The sequence below is a fragment of the Melospiza melodia genome, chromosome 5 (assembly GCF_035770615.1).
Source record: "Melospiza melodia melodia isolate bMelMel2 chromosome 5, bMelMel2.pri, whole genome shotgun sequence".
Lineage (NCBI taxonomy): Eukaryota > Metazoa > Chordata > Aves > Passeriformes > Passerellidae > Melospiza > Melospiza melodia.
Window position 1 is genome coordinate 11,535,780 of NC_086198.1, and position 19,894 is coordinate 11,555,673.

Genomic DNA, 19,894 nt, shown 5'->3' on the forward strand with positions numbered 1-19,894 from the left:
CACAGCTGCAAGTACATCCCAATTTTGGAAATCTGTAGTTTGATCTGTCCTCTTTGCATTTCTTCCTCTCACTATTCTGTCAAGTTTTTGTTACCACTCATTACGTATTCTGGTACATCAGAGGAACATTCAGTGTTCTTTTCAGCAGAATGATCTCTTTGTAGTACTTGTTTCTGTCTACATCATTCCAAAAGTGAAACATAAGATACTAAATTTATAAATTATCCAAAACTCAAATGAATAAATGCAATGGCATGAGTAATTTCTTTTGAAACAAGCCAAACCACACTGATATTTAACTGAAGGAACATAAGTAAGAAAATAAAGAAAAAAAAGACCTTTTCCTGAACATTTTTTCCCTTGCTAACTAAATATAATCATAATTTGAAGACATTAATATCTGTGAAATCACATATATGATCATAATGCAAGATCAATGGCATATCCAGTATAGAGTTTAAAGTTAATGAATACATTTATAGTGACTGTAGAAAGTCATAATTTTTTTTTTTTTAGTATTTTCCATCTGATCAGTCACTATATTCAGCAAATACAGAAGAAAAATTGTTAAAGTATGTTTTAAAATACGCATTTTTGGTGTAGATAATTTCTAGTGCACAGAAATATGTCCCAGAGGAGTTGGTGAAATGCACAGAAGCTGACAGCATGCGCAGAAGTATCAAATTAAAGCTTTTCAGAAACTTGGTCATGTGCATAAGTTGGTGTTGATGTGATGTTATCAGCAAAACTGGAGAGGTGTTTTGGAAATGGTGCATTACATTTGGCAAAAAATGAGCAATGCTCCTTCTCAAAAAGAAAAAGAATATGTCATGTTAGTTATGGAATGGAAAAATTTATTCAACCTAAGTTCCAAAATTTTTTCAATTAGTATATTTTTCTACATGCCTTTTCTCACTCTATTCTGCATTTCTTTTCCTCTTTTGAACATCTTAAATACCTTTCTCATTACTGTTGCAAAGACTCAGCACAGCAATTTTGGAAGATTCGAAGTTCAGCTTTATGCACCTAAAAATACTGACTTCAGAAAATTAAGCACTGATATGCCCCAAAAAGTGCTGAGACTAAATTTAACATCTCATCCATGTTGCATCAATACCTGATATGCTTTCTGCTATTATTTTTTTCAGACTGACACAGTCCAATATTGCAATGGTTGTTATTAAAAATACCATAGCATAGCAAGAATTATTTTTCTATTTTAAAAGAAAATATCTGAAACTCAAACACAGGCAGTATTTTTTAGTGACAATGTCAGTGTTGTTGTGGAGAGTCATTCTCCATATTCTGAATAAAGACACAAATTCTCTGTTGAATTTACAAGGGATATAAGTGTAAAGTGTTAAGTGTTGGACACTAAATGAGAAAATTTGTTGCAAGTCCGTGAGGTTTTTTAAGTTCTAATATAACTCATTTGAAGTACACATGCTAATACTGCTCCATGATCCACTAGATTTTTGTTTCTGCTTTATTTTTGCACAGGTCATTCTCTCCTCTCATCTTAAAATTTAAAAAAAAATGCATTTTTTTAAATACATTTTTTAAAAGTAGCTATTGCTGCAAGAACAACTGTGTTTAAGAAAATGTTTTAGAAAACGTTGAAATGCTATGGATGCACAGTCATTATTCATGTGTGTCCACAGATATGATCATCACTGTCAATGTGAAATCACATATCAGGACAGGTATGATTGGAATTTGTAGTTTGGCATATTTTCTTAAACAGTGATGTATCATTTTATTTGAGGGAATTTATCATATTTTCTGGACTGTTGTGGTTTCTGTTATTTTGTAAATATTTTTATGTACAAGTGTTTTAACTATATCTTGCTAATCTTAAGAGTAGCCTTTGAAATGGGATCTAAGTCTAAAAATGGGAATAGGTTAACCAAAAAATTTTACTTAATTTACTCAGAGATTCTTTTTTAAGCATCATTTATAATTAACTTTTGCAGCAACTTTATAGGCTAGAAATATGTTGTTGTCTAAGTTGGAATATTGAATCTATAAAAGTTGCAATTTTATATACGCATAAACCTAGGATACCACATCTGACTACTTTCAGATCAGCAATTCCAGCAGCACGCATCAAATCGAATTTTAACCCATCACAATAACTTTGAAATTTCCCTCAGGATTCACTGAATGGTGCATGAAATCAGTTACAGAACATACTGAGAGGATATGTTAAGGTTGGGCAGGCAGTTTCAGTCCACTGAGATGATAGTGGAGACGGGAGGGAGAGAGACTTAATATTTGCCACTTCGTTTACTCTCCTTTCAAGAGACTTAAATGCATAAAAGCTGGAATTCCTTTTTCTTCACAAGGAGAAAGAACTAGATTGTCAATCAGGATATGCAAAGTTTGGATTGTTTTGCTTATGCCTAATAAATAGTCTGTGAGAAACAGGCTGTCGACATTATGGGAGTGGATTGCTGATTTCCCTTGCAATGGAAGACATTGAAGCTGTACAGACCAGGAGCTGACTTTCTTGGCCTGGTTTTTCCCTTTGGCTTCCAAAGTTCTCATAACAACTGAATTCAGCTTCACAGGGTTCTCAAAACAACATAGTTTCTAGGGTAGATCCTTTATCTGCACTGTTGTAAATATCCTTAACAATTGCAATAGTGATACTTTTCAAAACATGCTCAATATTCCTGTAATATGGATACAAGAATATAAGGCAAGAACTAATACATATGGATTTTGTGCACATCTGTGTAAAACACAGGGTCTTGAGGAGGAGTTTGAGTCAACGGACATAAATTAAATTACTTAAATTAAAGTAAGAATTAAATTTAAAACGCACGTAAAATGAGCTCGGAAATTTTGTTTTAGCCTAATCAGCTCATGAACTTGAAATTAACAAAAGGTGATAATTGCTGATTTTAATAATGATTGCCATTATTAATATTTTTTTTAAAGTTAAAATGCATAATGCGTGAGCAAAGATATTCAGAGGAAATACTATTAAAATCAATTAAAAATATCAGGGGGGTAAAATTATTTTCAAGAGATAATACACACTGATTATTAATTCAGCTGCATTGCAGTTGATTTACTTGATTCATTAAAAATGTTAAATTACCTTCAATTATGTTCACTTAATTTACTAAATGAACTAACACTTAAAGATTTCTTTCTGTCAAGCAAACTTAAAAATCCCATTTCTGGGGTGATTTCCATGTAGAATGTAGAAATATGCCTTAACACTATAAAACCAACTGTATTTGTCCCAGGTCCAGCCAGTCCAATGTTTTTTCAACATTGAGTTTACTTGAGTTTATGTTTAGAGAAGTGTAAAAATAATACCATTATCATTTCTCCCAAGTGTTTGTGTGATTGGCACATGTAATCTTCTGGAATCTATAATAACCTTTGGAAAAGATTTTTTTTTTTTTTCAGATATATCACTTCAAGCTACTGTCCTTCATTTTGAACCTGGCCTCTCAGTTATTTTGATGACTTTCCAGTATTAAAAGAAACAATAAGCCATTGTGCTGTCATAGAAATGCTTTTCCAGCATTTCCATGTCATTCATGATTTTGCTGACTTCTAGAAAAGCTCTCTGCAGCATTAGTTTTTTTAAAATAAAAATTCAAGCCTTTCTGATTTTTTAAAATATTTATTTAAACTGCTCCATGCCTTGATCCCTCTTATCTTTTCTCTGAGCTTTTACCTACTACGCAGAGGACACAGAGCTGCAAATACTATTCATGCCTACAAATGCTGGAGCAAGATTATTTTGGGTTTTGTTTGCTTTTAGTTGCTTTGCAAAGAATTTCTAATCATTGATCTGAATTTTTCTCTGCTGGAGGGGACAGAGTTGATAAAACTCCTTGTCATCACTTCAGTGTTTCTCTCTTGACAAATGAACTTGCAGCCCATTAATCCAAGTGTCTTTCAGCTACTTCTTAGAGTCACAGTCTACAGTCATTCTTCTTCTTCAAAGAACCATTAAATAACAGACTTTGCTTCAATGGTAAGCACTGAGTACACACATCTATAAACTTCTCATAAATATAATAATCTGTGATTTATTTATCAAATTTATTTCAATCTATTTTTAAGAATTTTATTTAAAGATATTTGCTTCTCTAGTCATTCTTGGTCCTAAAAAATTGAAGATGAAAGCTGTTTCAGTAATAAAAAGAGTTTGATGCTAAATTCACTGAAGCAAGGGGAAAGCTGATACATTCTACTTCATCCCTTATGCTTTTAAAGCAGGAAGCACTCAATGTTTCTAGATATTTGAATAAAATATACTGTCTTATTGTGAGAGGAAACAGAAACCTTGTGGTTCACATTTGTCTTTCAGAGAATCTTTAAGTTCTCCCACAAATTTAATGTTTCCTAGGGTGCTGTACCAATCTCTGACTATTAATTTTGTTGGCTAGTACTATAAATAAATGGAGAAAATATTGTCTTTCCGTTCCTGTTTTCTGATAATTTTTTCATGGAATTGGTTTCTACAGGACTTCCTAAAAGCAGCAGCTATTACAATATTACCATTTCAACACAAAAATGTTTTTCAAGTCTGTTGTTAGTGACAACAAAAGACAAATACATGCTAGTTATAACATTTAGATCTTTCAGTTTTTGTATCATCAACTGCCTAAATTTCAATCCAAGCTCTGCAGCTAAAACATTAAGGAGTCATGAAAAAGTTATTTATGCTTTTGTTTGTTTGTTTGTTTGTTTTTAGGGTTTTTGTTGTTGTTTTGTTTTTAGGGTTTTGGGGGGTTTTTTGGCATGTTTGTGTGTGTGTTTTTAAATGGATTTTGGGAACAGAAAGACTAACTGGCATAAGATCTTTGAGAACAGGCACTCATGAACCAATACTTTTCATACTGAAACATTCTACTAAATATGTGAATAATATGTTTACAACGAGTTCAAAGCAGAATATACAGCAGATAATGACAAAATTAGTCATGCTAATGGTGATGTGTGCTGATTTTAAAATTGCTGTAAAAGAACAGCAAAACGACACTGATGAAAACGCCTTTGTTACATCATTTTAAGGAAAGTGGGATCAATGCCAGAAGAGTAAAAGGCACATTACCTAGGCTGCATTTCACCTAATTCAAGCCACTAAGTAATGTTATGCATTAAGTACAGAGCTCACTGTAGTTCATAGACAAAAGGCTTTTTGCTTGCTTTTAAAAGTGGTTTTATTTTAAATTAGGTTTGAAATAGGCAAACAAAATAAATACAGGCGTGACGTGGTCTTAATTTGAAATACTGGGACCATTTGGCATAATGTTCATTAGTTTAGACTTGGAAGGATATTGTGGCTGCTTTGAATAAATACACAGAACTTAAGGAAACAAATGAGAAGGTTCAAATTGCACATTTGTTAACGGTATTAAATTAACAAAGGCAGTCTACAGTTGAGTAAGAACTTCCTCCCTTCCTCCCTTTAACAACATAATAAATTATAAAGTGATACAGAGACTACAAACGTAACCTCGTAGTTTTTAGCTTTTAAAACCTTTTTTCCAGAGTGATATTGTGTTTTTTCTCTACTCATCCTAAGAGACAGTAAGGAACTATCTAGCCTCAATAAATTCATATACTTCAGTGTTTCTCTTGCTAGTAGCCTGACTTGGTATTCTAAGACCACAAATGGTTTTTATGATTGTGTACAGTTCCCCACAGGCCATTTGGGCCATCAAAGGAGTTGGAGATTGGATTTTTTTCATGTATGGGGAAAGAGCTGAAAGAGCCATGCTTTTACTATTTATTCTTTAACTTATTCAGAAAACTCAAATCCAAGTATAACAATTCTTTCCCTAAGAGTACTGAATTTAGACCATCAAAATTTCCCTTCAAAATAACATGTTCCATGTAGTGCACATCAACCCAATGTACTCAGGATTTAGAAAAGAGAATTGTTGGCACCGTACAGCTGCCACTGTCTCTTTTTTTCCCTAACAGAGGCCTACTGCCACATTCTGTTTTAAAAGTGCAATGGTATAATTTTATCTGTTAACTTGCAAGAATATTGATAAAACTTAACTCATACTAAGAATGACAACCCAAGATGTATGACTCTTGAGAACAACAATGCTTAAAGTTCCATTATTTGTTTATCTGTATTGCTCTTGGAATATTTTTTTCAACATGTCATCTTTGAAAACTCCTTTTTCCTGCCTTTCTCAGTTTAATGACTACATTTTGGTTGGACTGAGAAAATTCAAGCACTTACATTCTAATCTAACTGATCATCATTTGCAGTATTTCTTGATTCAGTTGAAGTGATGCCATTTTGCATCTGATTTCAGTAAGTTCTGAAGATATTTTTGAAAGATATCACAAATATATTTATAATAAAAAGTACTTAGAAAATTATAATAGAAAAAATATTTACAATTTCTTCTAATTTTAACCAAAGGACAGATAAAAGTAGGTTTATAGCATAGATTCTAGATAAAGAGAAGCAATGAGAAAAAAAAGTGTTTTCATAATTTTCAGAAAAGCACTTGGGATGTTTGTATATTAGATTCTGTTTAGTCAGATAAAATCATAGGAGTTAGTAGTGGTAAAATGGATAAGGACCTGGATGAAGGGGAGATGATACGGGTTCAATGAAACAGGAAAATACCAGTTTGAGAAAGAGTTATTATTGAAGCTCTCCAAAGATCACCTGGGAAGCAAACTTTTTTAAAGATTGGCATTGGATAACCTCAAAGCCTGGCACAGTAAAAGTGATATGAAAATTAATGTTACAAAATACAAGTTCTTATACTTGGTTAAGAGTAAGAAATTATACTTTAAGCTGAGAAGCAATTTATTGGAAAGAACAGAGTAGAACAAAGTTATGTGGACCTGTCATTTACAGGGCAACTGTGAGGAACCAGATGAGATCTGTGTGAAAATGGCGATTGCATTGTACAGATGTATTGACCGAAGTCTTTCAGGAAAAAATATGGATTTGTTGATAAATTCCACTTCATTAATCCTAAATATTGTATAAAGTTTTCTTTCATGTGGTTTAAAGAATAAATTCAAGCTGGGTCAAATACGGTGATAACCTGAGTAACAAAAGCAAAGTGGGAGGAGCCAGAAGGACTTGGCTCAGGACCATAAAGCAGAATGAGGGATAGGGGAGTTTGCAGAATGGCTTCAGCAGCCAGAGAACTTAACAAATCCTTTCAACCATCTCTCAGCCAGTGTAGGAATGTCTCATATTTAAATTATTACTTTTGATTTAAATTATTACTTGTTTAAGTTGGTTGGTTAGTTGGTTGGTTTTGATTTTCCTTTGTTGTTTAAGATCTTTGATATTTTTGAGCCTTTTCAGTAAGTTTTCCTTTTCCCTGGTCAGTGTAAAAGTTCTAAAATGTCTTCCCAATATTAATATTTATTCTGCTTTCACTTCTTTTGTCTTATCTTATAATAGCTTTGTTTTATTTCCAACCAGATATTTTCAGACAGGTCTGTTGGTTTTGTCTCCTAACTATACTTCTAGCTTTTATTTAAATGTTTGGGTCGTTTTGGTTTGAGTTTTTTGTTTGCATTTCTTCCCTTTATCTGAAAGAATGTATCCAGTAACTTTTATAATTAAGAACCAGGGATGCGTGTCAGATTGATATTGCGTCTGGAGGAGTTACAAACAAACAAACTCATTAATATGGTACACCATAGCAGAGGATCCATGTTTCTAAAAATAGCAAGCTATAAAACATAGTCTCTACTGGCTACTTATAATATTACTGCTCTGTAACCAACAGTGCCCATATTTACTTTTTTGTGTGGTGGTGGCGTGAGTAAACAGAATTAATTTCCCTTCCAATTTTTCTAAACCTTTGCTCTGCTTTTTCATTTAATGTTAAATAAGCAAAACGTGTGTGACTAAACTTCAAACAGTTATTGTTGATCTACAAAGGCCACACGGAGGGAAAGCTAGAAGTCATTCTAGTCAGGAATATCTCTTAATGACACAACCTCAGTACCTGTCCAAAAAGCATTTGCTCTCAGAACCATATTTATTTCTTTCAAGGAGAAAAGAAGAGATGATAAGTGCATCATTTAATTCCTGGGCCGATGTTTTATATATCCAAAGGAATGTCACAGTGCCTGATCTCTGAGACAAGTGCTGTCCAGTGCACCTGACAGTTTTTTGCACACACCAAACCCCTTCCACCCCCAGCAGTGTTTGCCTCTTTCACTGTGGTTGCAGACAGTTAATGGACAGCAATTTTCAGGGACTTACCTGCCAAAGATTCTGCTGCAGGTGCTGCTCCCAAGCCTGGGGCTTTTTGGGTTGGGCAGTAACTTTTTTTTCCCCTCCAATAAGGAGAAAATATGTGCAATAGTTTTCTCTCAAGAAAATAAGAAAAGCTATAATGTAATTTTTATGCCTTTTTTCCTATTAAATAATAATATGAATATACATAATTGTATAGTTTTATTAAGGTTTTTTACATAAATGTTCACAATTTTACAGGAAAGCAGTGATTCTAGCACATTTATTAAAATAGGGTTTTTTTCATAGCTTTTCAAAAATAGATAACATCAGTGCATTGAATAGTTCCAGATAGTACAACTGTTTCTTCATTTTTTTAAATTCTGCATTTGGGCCTTTTGTTACCATAATCATGAGATAAAAATTGCAAGTGGCATATCAATATATTATATTGAAGACTGAGAATTTTTTAAAAAATTCTTTGGGAGTTTTCTCTGGCAAAATTAGTGCTGTCATCCTATGTTATTATTATTGTTTTGTTGTCATTATCATCATTATCTTAATTATTATTTATTATAAGGCTGTCATTATTGTTAAAACAAAGATAGTTTAAAAAAAAGGTTTGAACCGTTGGTGTCAGTAAAATGATAGCCTCTCAGTTTTGATTTCAAAAAATCATATTTGCTTATGTAGGAAATGGTAAACTTTATATTTGACAGATAGTCTGTTTTCTAGTGTCATTCTCTAATTAAAAATTATAATCATCTGTAACAGTGACTGGCCTCGTTTATGTAGGAATCCATAGTAATACTGAAATTGATTGAAAAAAAAGACTAAAATCTTGTAGAATGTAAATTGCCTGTGTCAGTTCATCATGTGAAAGCTGGCAGTTTTCATAGATGGCCTTATAACACCAGCTGATTTCATCATCCCTCCTTCATGCCTTTCCTAGATTGAATAGTGAATTTGAAATATACAGATAACTTAAATTTGTAAATGAAATATCAGAATACTTACTTCACTTTTGAGACGTTCTGAATCATTCAGTAGCCACACAGCTGTCTTGCTGTCTGAAAGAGTGTCGCTGAAGAGCCATCTCTTGTAACACAGAACATGAAGTGCTTCTGAGGATGCAGAATAATCAATTGAATTTAATTGATACGTTTCATTTTCCTTAGTGTGAGGCATTGTGTCAGGTATGCATCTGGTTAAAAAAGGTCAGTCTCATTTGGGCATGTCTGGTGGGCACTATCACTCATGTTTTGTGTCACAGAGCTCATTCCTTCTGAAAGAGGAAAGAATCAGGGGGCCTCTCTTTAGAACTAAGTATAAAATTATTTTTAATCACATTTTAAGGAATTTACTGTAATTATTGAAGAGCTGTGCTTGCTTTCATGCTTTTCTAATGCTTGCACTTGTAGAGGGGGATTGGAAGGAGAGTGGGGAGAAGTGTTATTTATAAAGTATTGGTTGTATGAGGCTGAAATGAGCCTATAGAAGATCTTAGCATCCTTACAAGTTCCTTCTTTCTTATAATGAATTAATGTCTCTTATATGAAAGTGTTTTCATCATTAAAAGAGAACAGACTCATTATGCCTTTTGTAGTTTACTTGAAGAATGAAAGATAAAAACCAGAGATTTTTCATGATTTAGCAGCTGTATGGAAAAAAATTTATTTGGATGATCTTCAGTTCTTATGTAGTTCTTTTGTCTAATAGGACAAAATCCTTTCAAATATAAAATTTTAGTAGGTTATGTTTAGTCAGGTTCACCACAGGTGAAAAGCTAACTCTCAGCTGATCAGCCTGTAACAAGGCAATTACACAAGAGGGAAGAGTATGCAGTGTTTCATCACTTTGATGTGTATCACTCCTTTTTTATTCAAGTCTCCAAATGAGTTCCGGGACACAGAAGTGAAATGGTCTTCTGTTAAAATTGGAACTCCTTAGTAGTAGATGAACAGAGAAAGTTTCAGGGACTCCTATCATGTATATCTAAATTTTTTTAAGACTTTTTTAAACACTGATTAATGAGGAATAGGTAGTTAGTCTGAAAATATAGAATAAATGTTCTGCCTAGTCCACTGTGCCTGTCTTAACTGTCAGATAACTTCCAGTGTCTGACTTTGGATATGAAGTCGTGTATTAGAGTCCTGCCTCTGGAATTCACTTTCATGTTAAATGCTGCTCCTTACAGGCTGATACTTGTCAGTCAATTTAATTGAAATGTCACGCTGACCTTTATATGAAATACGCTGAACTTACTGGGGTTTTTGGAAGCTCTTTTTACTTTTGTTTCAGTTAAAGTTCTTAAATTACCAGTGTACAAAAAAGTTCATGCTAATTAAGCTCATGAAACTGCCTGCTCATTGATCTTACAAACAATACATTTTTTTGCAGATGTAGTTCAGCTGAATCTGCCTGAAGATCAAAAAGTAAGCACCACTGCAGCAACAGTGGGACAGAGTGCCGTCCTTAGTTGTGCCATCCAGGGAACCCTGAGACCTCCCATCATCTGGAAGAGGAACAATGTCATTCTGAACAGCTTAGATTTGGAAGATATCAGTGTAAGTAACAGAAAGTTCTATTTAACAGCTTTTTATCAAAACCTCCCATTAATAATAGAGAACTGATGCATAACAAGCTACATGCTCCTGATGTTTCAAAGAAACGGAAATGGTATGCGACAAACTCTGCCTGATTTTATTTGCTGTGTGTTTGAACTCCTGTTAAATATAGAGAAAATATGTTTCACAGAGCAATAATTTAAAAAATAAATATAGCAATAAAAGAACATGAGGGCTAAATTGCAGCCCAAAATACAGTCAGCATTTTGCATTCAGGATTGTACAGTCTTCCCATATTTCGAAGAAAAGAGAAATCTGTGACATGAACATTTTTGTGTACAAACAGATCATAATAATAGTTTTCTTTTATATTAGTTCAATAGAAATCTATTTTTCCCCAAATAAGTATTTCATTATAAAATTAGTTGTCATGCTCATTCCTCCAAATATTCAGCAGCCTATATGGTGCCTTTCAAAGAATGAAAAACAGAATATTAGTATAATTTGTAAATCTTTTTGTTTCAGGAAGGCAAGTGTTTGCCACCTAACATTGCCATGACCTAAAAACACAGAGGAAAATAAAAAACTAGTATTAGAATTACATCTTCTTTCAAGACTAAAAATAAGCTTTCATCTGTATTTTGTATGCTTCTGGGTATGCTTTCTTTGTTTTGGCCATTTTGTATTAGCAAAGTTCAAAATGTGGACAAATTGTTACTTTGGGATTTGTGCTGTCTCTCTAGCCCAAGTGAGTCTGAAATCACCTGAACTGTTATGTGTGTGGAATATTGCTGCAATGAAATACCTAGTTTGTCTATTTTTATTTCTTTTTTTTATGAATGTTTTATTTTTAAGGTGAAAATTTTTCCCACACATCATCTCTCTTTTATGTCTGGATTTGTTAGTTCTGATGGTAAACTGAGCTTCCTCAGTGTGGCGCTTTGTAAAATAATGGACAATTTCAAAGCTCAAAAGCTCATCTTGCTTGAGTGATGGTTTTAAGTCCCTTGAGAGGCTTAAGATAAACCCAAGATAATCTGAAAAGTTCTCTGTTAAATATAATTGTTTTTGTTAGTTTGATATTAATCACATGACTTATATTGAAAAGTGTCTTGCCCATGTCCACAAGATCTGTCTGCAATATTTGTTACCTTTCTGTAAATATTCCTGATGTTCAAAACCATTATTTGGAGTTCTTACTAATCAATTCTTAGTGTAATAGCTGGCATGAGCTGTTGACAGAAAAAAGGAAGATGCAACTGTAGACAGAAATAAAAGGGAAATGATGAATGGAAATGATGAAGCTAACAGCTCAGCTTAAGACTGAAAGGTTCAGTTGGCTTTTTTGCAGACATGAAAAGAGCAAGTGATTTCTAAGCTGGATACATACATTTTTGAGTATGAAAAAAGCCAAAAAAAAACCAAAACAAAAAAACAAAACCAAGAAATAAACAGCAAAAAAACCCCAAAAAACCAAAAAACAAGCAGAGAAAGTTCTTGTGCTGGGTGCAGGTGCCCAGGGATTGGCAGCAGGGGCCACAGGTGTGGCCTCTTAGGGTAAAGGACCAGGGATGTCTCATGCTGTGTGCAGCCATTCCCAAGGGACCATCGGCAGGGCACACCCATGGCATCTCTGGAAGAACATTCAAAAAAGGGCATAAAAAATAGGGAGGGAGAGAGAGAGATATTAGAGAACAAAAAAGAGCAAGGAACAGCAGAAGTAAGTCTAAAACTGGAAGAGCAGAAGGTAGGGCTTTGTGAAGCAGATATCCAAAACATCTACATTGGAGCAGGTTTATCTTGAAGGACTTCTGGACAATTGCTTGACCAGTCCGGTGACTTTCTATGATCCAGTGGTGGCAATGGTTGACAATGCAGGGCCAACAGATGTCACCTATCTAGACTTCTACAAAGCCTTCTATGCAGTTCCATGCAACATCTGGATGGATGGATGGATGGATGGATGGATGGATGGATGGATGGATGGATGGATGGATGGATGGATGGATGGATGGATGGATGGATGGATGGATGGATGGATGGATGGATGGAGCGAGCCAAAGGTTGTGGTCAACGTCTCTGTCATTGTGTCTAAGTGGAGGCCAATGACAAGAGGTGTCCCTCAGGGTCTGTCTTTGGCCTAGTGCTCTTCAACATCTCTGTCAATGACACAGGCAGTGGGACTGAGGTGTCCCTCAGCAAGTTTACAGGTGACATGAAACTGAGTGGTGCATTTGACATATCTGAAAGCTGGGATGCCCCCCAGAGGGACCTGGACAAATCTGAGAGGTGGATCTGCAGGAACCTCATTGTTCATAAGCAAAAATTAAGTTTTAGTTTAGTCCCTTAACAGTTTAGTTACGATTCAAATACAGAAAGAGAAGGTCAGATTCAATATCCTGAGTGAGGCACTAAAATTAATAGAGCTCAAATATATGTATATGTGGGATGATAATCTCTCTTTCCAGATAAAGTAAAATAGGGAGGAAGAAAAAGTTAATGGTGCCTGGATTAAAAGAAGAAACAACAAAAGAATGGAGAGAAAGACATTGAGTTAGATTTGTACCCAGACCTTGTTTTCTTCAAAATTTATTTTACTTTTCACTGTTTTCATAGATTTGATATGTCTCTTTATTTCTAGATTCTTTACTGCTTGTATAATATCAGATGTCCCCAGAAGGAGTGTACTTTAAGTTTTACTGTAGCTGTATTATAAACTATAATGATGTTTGCCTAACTCTGGGAATTCTTAATTTACTCAGTTATACAAGAAATACATCTGAGCATCTCAAGACTAATAATGTTGTGTAAAGAGCAGTACATTTTCTGAAAATGGCAAGGCAAACACTGACCCGGGAAGATAGATAGCTAGGGTTTTGGGGTTTTTTCAGTAAAATGGATCACAGATCAAGATAACTGGAAGTCACCACATATATAGGGAGCCAGGCTAAGCAGTAGTGACAATGTGATTTTGTAAATCATTAGCGAGTGCTCATGCTTAGAAATTAAGGTTTTGCACTATCCAGTCCTCAGTATGAATTAAGCTATTTGCTTTGAGGAGGGACAAACTCAGAACAATATAATGTCCTAGTATTTTGTCAAATGGAAAAATGCAACAAGGAGGAAAGGAATCCAGGTCTAAACTGAAATTGATAGTTCAATTTTTATATATATTTGAAATATTCCACTCCTCTACTGAAGGTGTACAAGATACATCTCTAAAGCTGTCAACTGTGGAGTGGCTAAAAATGAGTCTTGATAATGTCTAATGTCTTGTATATTCTAATACGTTTTAAAGAAATATTACGAAATACCGTTTGACTTTCAAAGGATGATCATAGGAATTTGTATTTAAATAGTATATTTAAAAATGTTCTATGAAGAATATGCTAATGACATTATTGATAATATCCAGTTGATAATTTTAAAAGTCCTTAGCTCTCCTCATCTCTTCTTGTGGTACTTATAACTACTTTTTGTAGAAGTACTGCATCTTGCTACTAATCCTTCTCTTACTGAAACTGATGGGAGGCAGGGATAATTAGCACCCATCTGAGTGACATTATGAAAAATTATATGCCTCTGCAAATTTTACTTAAATTGTAATATAATTGTGCTGTGACTCACTACAGAACTGGTATCACAGGGCATTTTGATGATCTTTCAGTACACATATAGAAAGAATTTTTTTTGCTCCCTGTTATCTTGCATCTTAAATTTAATATTTGCCTTTCCACTTTCCTCTTGTTTTTATCTAACCTACTATTCATTAGAGATAATAATTCCCACGTATGAAAAATAGCAGATGTATTTCCCAAATGCAATGCATATTACTTTTTTAGTCTTAATGCATTCACTTGTTTAAAGTTTTTGTAACTTAATTTACTTTATTGTTTTTCTGATACTTTATTCCAGCTTTGCCTTCAGGTTCTTTCCTATACATGAGCAATCTTACTTTTCTTATAAGATCTTGGCCTTTTTTTTTGAATTTATTGAAGATCTACTGGGATGGTTTGTCCACATGCAAAGTTAAACAGTAATTTTTCAAAACAGTGTAGTTCAGCTTTTTCCTTTTGGTAAAAGGTCATGATCTCTCTCTTTAGGCTGCCTTCATGGAAAGCATCTAATGTTTCAATTTTGAGGTTTTTGAAGTTAGGTATAGGTTACTTTTTCCTCAAAACTTCTGATTTGTTTATCTTGTTAAAATTAATTTATGCATAAAAGTTGACCCTTTTTTGGTGGCAGTCGGCATTTTCTTCTTGACATCTTTGCCCTTCACCCACCAAGAAAACCCAAAAGACTGTAATGGAGAATACCAATAAAAACCAACATTCTCTAAAGAACACAATGGCTTCCTTTCTGTTGAGTTCTAATCAGAAACTGATGACAGAAAGGTTTCCAGATCCTTCAAACATAAAGCACCTTTCCTAGAAAGGACTCTAGATGTTTGACCTCTTCTTTTCCTTCCAGCTTTTCATTCTGTGTTCCCCCTTTTATTATTCTTAAGAAAAATCTCAGGAGAACCTCATGAATTATTCCTTTCCACATTGTTTTCTCCCATGGGATAATATGGACCTACATACAAGCTTCTCTTTTTACACTGTTGAATTGTTCTTAATACAGCACAGTTATGACTCTAATACAGTGTTAGAAATATGAATATCTGAGAAAAATGTGTGTGTGTGTATGCATGTGTGTTTGTACTTCTGACAGAATCCCAGGTGAACCATAAATGTCAGGAAAATATCCTTCAATCTTTTCCTTAAATCACATAAAACAACACTTAAAAGTAAAATTATTTTTTTAAAGTTAGGAAATAAATTAGAGGACTTAAATTTAAAGAGAGGAAAAATTAATAGTCTAAACTGCATCGTGTCCTATTCAGTTTAACCTGTTCAGTTTAACCTGTTCTGGCTAGGCAGGTTAAATTTTTGCAGTGGGCAGGAGGGCACATGTCTGGGACCCAGGCAGTATTCTACCACCTCACATCACTTTTTGGGAATGGGGGAAAGGCTCCCTTCCACATGGAGTAGCATGGCAGAGGGAGCAGTCAGGTGTTTTGGGGGTTCTGTGGAGGCAGGTGAGCAATCACGTATGAATCGTTCACTTCTTTTCCTCTTGTTATAATCTGCCATTAGTATTGTTGCTGGTAATGTTTGTTTTGTTTCATTGCTATTTCCAGTCAATTGTTCTCAGCCCATGATCTTTCCCTCTTGTTCCTCCAGTTGTCCTCTCCAGCCTGCCACATGGGGATGGGGTGTGATTGACCTCCACATGGCTTGGCAAGTTTCAGTAGGAACATTACATTAGGGAACACCATTCCTAAACCTTGACAAAAGATGTTCAAAGTTCACGTACATTTCTTTAATATCAAATATCCTAAGAGAGGGAATTCCTGCTTGCATTGCACTGACTTTCTGATTTGCTGCAGCAAGTTCTGCACGCTCTTGTTTTATTCCTGAGGAGGTTTTCCTCCTCCCTGCAGAGTTGCCATGGGCCATCTTACTGCTTGTGTGAGGGAAAGTGTAGTGGTCCTATGACATGAAGGGAGCCCCAGAACCTACTTCCCTTCAGAGGTGATGCTCCTAACCTCATCCTTTTTTGGACGATAGTAACTCATATTCCAACAATGAACAAACACAATGCCATTGGCAAAAAGCTGGCAGTCTTGTTCAGTACAAAATCTGGATCCTGATAAGTTTATTGTGAGCTTTAATCACTAAATGGCAATGCAGCAACTTTAGTGTGTGTGATCTTCTGTTTGGTGTTGTGTGTTACAACCACAATATATATATGAAGTTATATATGTATAACTTCATTGTATTTGAGGTTCATTTTAAAAGCCTAGTTGCAGCTGGTTCCTTGTACATTATGTTTTTGCCACCTCTTAAACACACTACAACTTTCAGATATTTCCCACTCATTTTTCTGATGAGGTGGTTGGATTTGATTAACAGTGACTCATCAAAGTCAGCATGTTTCTATTTTTATCTATATTGAATTGCCCTTTATCTGTTACACAGTTTTTCTTTTAAGTAGGATGCATTATTACATTTTCTTTTGTATTCATGAGTTGAATACCAGCTTTGTTTTGTTCTTTTCCACTCCACTTGTTGGGATTCAATTGTTGAGAGATGCCTCTGCCTGACTTAAGATACAAATGAGACCATATGCCAAAATCAGTAATATGGATTTTATTTAACAGTAAATGTGAGGTAAAGAGATAGAAAGAAATAGGAAAGAGCGGGGTGGAGGTGGGGGGGGGAGAAGTAAAGGAGAAAGAGATCAAGAAGAAAACAATCACCACACTGTGGATCCAGAGGCATCCCACTGGGCCTCCTTCACCCTGGTCTTCTCGGTAGTGGGGTCCCAGAGTCTTCTGGAGGTGCCACTCCACTATTATGCAGGCCAGTTTCTGGGTTTCCGTGGGTGTCCACAGATGTTCCCATAACTGAGGGTGGCATGTGTATAAGCAGCTGTTTCTCCTCCCACAGTTTGCCATAGTGGGAATTTTTGTCCAGATGCATTAGCCAGGGTGGGATAACCAAACTTGAGCTCCTCTAGGCCTGGAATAGGCACCTTCCTGTTGCAAATTCCTGTCCTCTGGTCTTAGCTCAAGCTCACTCTGCTGTAGTCTTGACAATATTTGAGGCAGTTGTGGTCTTTAAGTCTCTTACATCTCCCTGTGGCTCAAACAGTGTCTTCCTGGGACCTTTTTTCTCATTTCAGAGTCTCCCATGGGGATGTTGTGTTTATAGAAAGGTCAGAGAAAATATAGAAACAGCAGGAGAATGACACAAGCAATTATACAGTGCATGATAGCTATCCCAGCAATTACAAAAGTAACTCCAGTTGCAATCATTGAAGTTTTCATTGTAGGCATTGCCCCTGCTCCATGAGTAACAAGGATTAGAGTATGGACATCAGCCAGTAAGCTACCTTTGGGTCTGGAGTGATTGGGAAAGCTCTTATATTTGACCAGTGATTTCTTTAATTTTGGCTTGTGCTTCTTCAGTTGATGATGCTGCATTGAGAATGGTAATGCAACACTCAATTTCAGAAAGATTTAACATTCCACGTATTCCTTGTTCCTTTAATAATAACATATCTAATGCTAACTGATTTTGTAAAGCCATTTTTGACACTAGTTGGTCTTGCACGTTCAGCTCTAGGAGCCGATATTTGGCTCAATTACTTGAGAGCATGTACCTGCCATGTAATATTTTCCAATGCCCATTGGTGCTGTGTGATAACAATAGAAGGTGTAAAAAATATTGGAAGTCCTAAAGCTGTATTTTTTCTCCACTTCTCATAAAGTCTTAAAGCTGTATTTTTTCTCCATAATCATCACATCTATTACTGATCAATTCCCATAGTTTTTCAGGAGAACTTGTTTTCTGCTGTGTCTTTGCCGTGTCTTTCCTGAATAATGAAAGATGGAATTTGGGTGAATGGATGTGAGTTCTATCCTGCACCTTAGACCAGTGTGCTCAGTTAGGAACATCCTGAAGCTAATCCAGGTGGTGCAGGATAGCTGCACATCCAGAGGTCTATCAAGTGCATTTGGGGCTTGAATTTAGGAGTAACTTCTACTCCTTTTTTTTCCAGGCATCAGAACTTGTATCATACTTTTTTTTTTTTTTTTCACTCTTACCCATTTTCCCTGTATTTCAAAATTAGTGAAAAGCTGTTTTATATTTTGTGTTACAAAATGACTTCTAAAACTTCTTAAGCATCTCTTATTCACTCCCATAATATCTTTCTACCTTAAGCTTTTCTTTCAATTCAAATTCATTGTTTTCTCTGTTCTTTTCTGTATATCTATATAAAAATGCAGGTTATATCTGCATTCAATATTGGTGTTACTAGCAAATTCATTTTGTGCTATTAATTTCTGATTAGTTCATCAAAAAATTGCAGTTCAATTTTTTTGTATGGTTATAGACATACTCTTCTCACTTCTTCTGCTACATACATCCATCAACTGGGTGAAAAACAGCATCATTTCTGAATAATTTTATTACTAGTTACATATTTATTTCTCCAAGTTTTTCAGGTCATTTTGCAGCAGTTTTGCTATCCTAGTAGACTTAATGCTTTTCACAGCTTTCAGAAGAATTATGCGAAAGGGTTTTATAGTACACAGAAAGAATACTGAGCTTTTCAGGTTATTATTTTAGAAAAGAAGTCTTGAAAGAGCAGCTCGACTATGCTGCAGCTAGCAGTAAAGGTCACTCCTTCTTAAGAGCATGAGAAAGATGCTTTGTTAATAATAGACTCTTGTGGCTCATAGTCCTGACTTTCCAATCACTGCTATAGTACATTAAATAGGAGGGCCATATCACCAGCAATAAAAATGCTTTGATATCCAGAAGTCTGTTTTATTGAACAGAGTGGCACAATTGCTTAAATACAAAAAAAAAAAAAAAAAAAAGAGAGAAACCCTGTCTGGCCCACCATCACAAGCAGCCGAGGAGGAAAAATTACAATAGGTAGGGCATAATTACCTATTGGGAACTTGGCTTAACTGTCATTTATATATTTTCAACAAAAATTCTTTTTTCTTTTTTAATACTGCAGAAGTGTACAAGGGGGTTTACTTAGTACTGATTCAGGAAGAAATTTCTACCCACCTGAAATATAATTGGTCCTGCTATTTGCAAAAGTCAGCATGAAGCAAATTGTTTGTCTGGACCAAGTCTGATCAGTTTGTGAACTCTGACTGGATAACAACAGAGGAGGATTTATCTGCCATGATTTTCAAATGATGATATTTAACATTTCTTTGAATCAAACTGGTCAGTGATCTATCTACTTATATACCTGACACCAGGTATCCATTCATATCTAAATTTAATTAGATCTACTTTAGCTTAGACTGATTTCTCTTTCACTTGTTAATTTTATCATGTTCATGTGTGTTCTTCTTCCTTTTCTTTTTCATTTTTGTACTGTTCTCACATTGCTATCTTTATAATCTAGAGCTTCCTTTTCAAAAGGACTCATTCAGAACTTTTTCTGTTTGGGTATGTGCAAGAGCCTTTGTATCCATGGCAGATGTTTTCATTGATCAGTTCAAAAGGAATGATAAATGAAACTAGAGATTTTCCTAATTTAG

General features: G+C 34.9%; 1 protein-coding gene across 5 annotated transcripts in view; it reads left to right on the forward strand.

The window, feature by feature from the left end:
- FSTL5 (follistatin like 5) overlaps window positions 1-19,894 on the forward strand; it is a 270,592-nt gene that overhangs the window by 173,078 nt on the left and 77,620 nt on the right. For all 5 annotated transcript variants that reach the window (XM_063156281.1, XM_063156280.1, XM_063156283.1 and 2 more), the window contains one exon: window positions 10,610-10,776. In XM_063156281.1, coding sequence (XP_063012351.1) covers window positions 10,610-10,776 — 167 coding nt within the window. The remainder of the gene's footprint in view (window positions 1-10,609; window positions 10,777-19,894) is intronic.